The sequence below is a fragment of the Argopecten irradians genome, chromosome 5 (genome assembly GCF_041381155.1).
Source record: "Argopecten irradians isolate NY chromosome 5, Ai_NY, whole genome shotgun sequence".
Taxonomy (NCBI): Eukaryota; Metazoa; Mollusca; class Bivalvia; order Pectinida; family Pectinidae; genus Argopecten; species Argopecten irradians.
This window is the reverse complement of record NC_091138.1, coordinates 43,069,609-43,075,071: the sequence shown is the minus strand read 5'-3', so window position 1 is coordinate 43,075,071 and position 5,463 is coordinate 43,069,609. Positions and strand designations below refer to the sequence as shown.

General features: G+C 36.0%; 1 protein-coding gene across 1 annotated transcript; it reads left to right on the top strand.

Annotated features, from left to right (window-relative positions):
* Positions 1 to 310: 310 nt before the first annotated feature.
* On the top strand, positions 311 to 3,462 carry LOC138324432 (uncharacterized). Its single transcript, XM_069269500.1, has 6 exons — positions 311 to 442; positions 857 to 906; positions 1,838 to 1,922; positions 2,026 to 2,057; positions 2,552 to 2,588; positions 3,194 to 3,462. Exons 1-6 carry the CDS (start codon positions 346 to 348, stop codon positions 3,460 to 3,462), a joined length of 570 nt encoding a protein of 189 aa, XP_069125601.1. The 5' UTR covers positions 311 to 345.
* Positions 3,463 to 5,463: the final 2,001 nt, after the last annotated feature.

Here is a 5,463-nt window from a genome sequence, read left to right as displayed (position 1 = left end):
TGAAATTAACATTTTTGTCACTATTTATGAATCACTTCCAAAATCATTATCACATAGGCTATTCCATGAAGCAACAACTTTAAATAAAAACTCATATCACGGCAGCTGTTAGATTATTTTTTTTTTAATTCTTGTTGAGAGGGTGTCATTTATCTATAAATGATATATTCTGTGTATTACATGTTTCTTTACTTAGTTTTAATGCTTTAAAATATATCGTTACCAGACCCTGAGCCTTATTCAGCTGACCATGTTTAAACCTGTGTGGATTTTTAACCAATCAGAAACGTGCATTTTCGCAGAAAGTTGCCAGGACTTATAGTTACAAATATCTTGGCTATCAAAATGAGGAGGTTTGAGATGGGTGATTATGTTTCTAATTACGGCGATGAAGACACAGAATTCGATGACGACACCTCTGAGTTTTGGGATATTTCAGAGAGTGAGTAGCGTAAGGTTTCAGATGACATGTGCTTTGTAGCCTACCGTACTGTACATTGTCATTGTCTCTCAAAGGAGACAACTCTAACAAAAAGTATGTACTTTGTGCCACAGGGATCTGGCACGAATAAACATATATATGGCCTATTAGAGTATCTAGGATATGACATATGACATATGCAGCAGAGAAAAACAAAACGGAAAATTATTAATCCTTGGGATATTTTAAGATAAACGGGCTATGTGACGCATTCGAGTATGTCCTGATGAAAGTTTCCTTGTCCGTTTTAAACGATTTCTCGTCTCTAAATCTACGCTTGTAAATAATTGAAATTTTGCTTGGTATTATTTTTAAATTTAATACATCTTTACCAATTATTCTGTTGATGATTTGACATCTACCGTCTCCCTACAGTACCTATACCCGGCTCCCCCGGGGAGAGGACATTCAGTGTATCACCAAAGGTAAGTTTTGTGTACAAGTTCAGTATGTTGAGGAGATAAGCCGAAAACTGTGTTATATGTGTGAGAGGGTACAGCAACGAGGCCCGATGCATGTAAAAACATTTAATTTCAAATACGGAATTAATACATTCAGCTTGAAATTCTGAACATTGTCAATATTGTCTTTGAATGATATGTGTATGTTGATCAAGATATATTTCTTGAAAAAGTGTTTAAAAACTCTTCTGGAATTGTTTATGCCGTGACACTTTGAGCTGTGCTCAGGATTTACCTATAACTGGTTTGTAAGTGACTGTAGTCATCGGTGCCAAAGTAACGGAGAGTTTGGGGTTACCAATTTAAAAATTTGTTGACAACTTTCCAAAAATTCAAATTAAAAAAAAAAATGCAGATAACGGTGCGTTCGTTAAAGAAGCTCCACCGCCGACAGAGCATAAATGATATTCATCATTTGAACAATAATTTATGTTAAATCGTGTATAAATATGCCTAATTAACACAAAAAATAAAATAAAATAATTTATTTCGCCTGTGGTGCGTGTGCAATCAGTACTTCATTCCATATAGAATATAGTGCCAGGAAATTTTTTCGGGATGCAATTAATTATTTTTCATATTTTTAACTTGAAGTAAAATTAGAAGCTCAAGCTTTTCAATGATGGTAATAGTGTAAAGTAAGTAACTTTTGTAACTGAAGAAAAATACTAAATCGTCTGCTCCTGTTTTTGATAGTGAAAAAATACCATTTGTCAGCGGTGGATCATCTTTAAGAAACTTGGAATCTCAGCGAAAATCACCAGCTATAAGCAATACACTGTTGTATGATATCATAAATACTTCATGCATTTTGAAATCACAAAAACAAATAGATCATATTTTTCTTCATTATTTAAAAAAAAAAAAAAAAAAATCACAATGATTTTCTTTTTAGCCGTCCCAGTCAAATTCTACAGGAAGCCAGAATTATGGGGAGGATTATAAGAAGAGTTCAAGAAATGTTGTAAATCTGGAATCTGGTATATATGTTTATTACTCTTCTATTTCATTATCTGATTTAAATCATACCTGACGTTTCTTTACTCATTACACTCATGCTATGTTTCGTATTTGTGTATCTAGAGAGTACGTCAAGAGCCAAGGAGAGCTTGGAGGTAAGATATCTCTATAATGCAGGGTTATCTACCATTGTAGGAATGTCTTGTTTGTCACGTCGTGTGTATGTGAGAAAAAATATCTTCGTTGTTTGAGAAAATGGCGTAATTTCCTGTCAGACTAAATTGTCTGCTATAGTTTGTCAACGCTCTATCAAGCTTCGCACCGGAAATTATCAGTAACGCCGCTTGACGGAGCGAATTGTTACTAAGGCAGATAATCCACTCTAAGTTTCTCTTCCACAAGCAACTCATACTTCAAGAGTATGTAACTCGTTCACGTGTTTCAGTGTTCTGTTCTGTTTTTGTTATTGTGTTTTGTTTATTTAATCGTTTTTTTTTTTTTTCATCAATTCCTTTAAACTTTAAACCATTAAAAAGTTAGTTACCGGATCTTGCCTCCATCCAGAAATAGGACGCTTTGAGCGTTACCATGTGTATAAAATGTTTACTACAACTTTGCAAATATTATGTCTTTTCTTTTTTTATTTCAGTCTACAAAATACAACAAACATCGTATTTTGCCAATCGGTGAGTTTACTCAGTGATCATCTCATATTGTGAGTCGGATAGAAATAAAGGTTGTTGTGAACTACGGAAAGTTTGTTTGAATTTAGTCAGTTTCCAAACTTGACCATAACCATTTTTGCGATGTACGATTCATACCAGAGTTACTTCCCTTCGTTTACACTACGGCAGTACCTCTGATTTATCCGGCGCAGTGCGTTACTTTGCACCGTCGTTGAAATGCAGACACCGAAGATAAACTAAATCGCTGTAAAAGAGGCAATGGACATAAAAACGCGAAATCTAATTCGACATGACAAATTGTTGGTTTACTGGTAGTACATTGTTCTGATAAGTGATCGCACAGTGAAGTTATTCTGGAACTCTGACAGACTCGCTATTGAAATAAAAATAACAGAAAATTACAGATTTAGTCATCTCTTATCTTCCTTCAACCTACATTCGGCTTAATGATTTTTATTTCTTCATATCTATGCCCATTTATCTAGTATTTAATTTCTATGTCTCCCATTTTTAGCCCCGAATCCTGAAGTGCTACAAAATCATTGGGCCTCCACGGATTTCCGCTGGCCTGCGTAATTTTGACGACCTCCAAATCCTACAAACAGATGAAAGTGAATATGATACTATAAACCCTACAGAGGTTACTGACCAGAACGAATTGTCGAGTTTTTCAACTCCAGGGAAAACTCGGCGTTCCAGGAGAATATTTGCGCCGGATATACTCCCGGATCTTGATAAGATCGCGGAGGAAGAAGAACTGTTGTATGAATCCACTGAGGGTGTGACACCCATCACCAGTACACCTACCAGGGACAACAGATATACCCTCACATCATTCAGGGGCATCAAACTATTAGGCATGTCCATCGAGTGATGTGTAAGGCGTAGACTAATTCATCCACTGTACATACCTCACTCAGAAGTTGGGGGAGAAGGAAGCAAAAGACGATTATGACAATTAATTTGTCAACTGATTTTTCAAAGAATACATAGTACAGTTGTGTTTTATTTTTCTTCTTGTTTTAATTCTACAGAGAGTGAACTGATTCCATTGCATCAACATTTTAAACGAAATGCATTACTTCGAAACATTATCTCATTTGGAGAATAACATATATCATGATTGGATCTGCATTTCAATGAAAATCAAAATATTGACAGCATACTTAAGTATGTGATTCTACCGTATCCCATTGTCATCCAAAAAAATTAACTAACCCTTCACTGTCATAACGGAACGATGATGTTTTGATAAAATGGCTGGCATATATTTGCTGTTATAGTGACTGCATGTCGATCACACTCAATAGCAGGTAATAACGAGATCAGACAAGAATTTATTTTATTTATTGATCAAAATGTTACGTGATTAGAGTGATGTTAAACATTGTTATTTGTGTGTTTGTTCGTAGCTGTCGCTTCAATGGTAGCTATATCCGGTGTACCGTCAGTCAATTAACACTGGAATTTTATAAATGTTTTAGACGATTCATTAACAGATTCTTCATCCCCTAAAGTCACTCGAATGTAATAGACCCTCTCATATACAAAGTACAGATATATGTATGTGGACATCATTACTAATTACAATTTTAGTCCACCGTCGACAGATGAGTGGCTATTGAAATAATCTTTCGTTTTTCACCCGTTCGTTCGTACATTTACATTATTGTTACCGCTACATGTATTTTTCAGTGAGTACAGAAGAGATATTTCTCTTAATGAAGTTTAGTATTTCCTTGGACCCTAGTTTTGTATATCGAATTTTCTGACCATCAGAAGACTGACAGGCAGCCATTTTGAATTTTGATAGTTTAATATCTTATCGCCATTTCTCATTCTATTCTAATTACATTTTAAAATGACAAATTCGTTGAATTCTGAAACTTCAAATTATACATTGAAGAAACCCAGTTATCACAACAAATGTCACATAAATTATGGGACTTTTTTCCTGGTTAGATATAAAAAAAAATTAAGGTGGGGAAATGTACATATGCCATACTCTATTCTCTTGACATATACACATCCTATGTTAGACGTCGCTTCGGATTTCTTGCCAGTCTTTTGTAGCGTTGAGTGTGGATGGAGTAACAAAGTCTGCGTGCATGGAACTCTAATGTTTCTGTGGTCTTTGAATCCAGTTGAAGTTTAGAGGAGTAGAGAATACGTTTTGAATGGTTTCTCCATCGATACAGTTCTTGTTTAATTTCTGAATATAAAATTGATGTGATAGTCTCTACAGCCGACAATCTGCTGTCATGTAGTTTGGGGCAGTGTAGTAGTAAATGACTTGCCGTTTTATCGGCCTGTCTGCGGAGAAGACACGTGGGGTCAACTTGGTTCTGGTTGAAGGCAGCCCTGTTGGTTTGTAGTATATAGGTACCGGTTAAGATTTTAAGCTTGACGGCGATTCGAGCTGGTTCACGGTCGTTTGGATAGACTGGAACATACAGTTGGATGTAGCTGTCCAGGTTTGAGTACTTCGATGTTTAGATGTTGTAAGGCAGAGTATTATGCCGCTAGGCGGCTGATTTTATCTTTCCAGTGCGTGTTGACTTGTTTGTTGGCTCTGCGTTTCCATTGCTCCTTGTTTTCAGGCACGTTGTCCTGTAGTAGGTCAATTTCATTAGGGAGGTCGTATAGGACTAGTAGATTTTGTATGGCGTACCAGCTGTTGGAATTTCCCGTTTTTACACACAGCTGACGTCTGGCTAATTGTTTCTCAATCGACGAATCACTCAGTCTTATGATGCTTCCATAAAAGCTTAGAGCACGTTTATGAATGAAAGCTTCAACCGGTAGAATTCAAATCAGGATATATATACTGCGGCGTCGACAGTAGTTGTTGGGATGGACAATTTTTGTTTGAGGC

Coding starts and splice junctions, on each gene's coding strand:
- LOC138324432 (XM_069269500.1), top strand. CDS start 346: ATGAGGAGGTTTGAGATGGGTGATTATGTTTCTAATTACGGCGATGAA. Junction 443..856: donor GTTTTGGGATATTTCAGAGA/GTGAGTAGCGTA, acceptor GTCTCCCTACAG/TACCTATACCCGGCTCCCCC. Junction 2,589..3,193: donor ACATCGTATTTTGCCAATCG/GTGAGTTTACTC, acceptor TCCTACAAACAG/ATGAAAGTGAATATGATACT.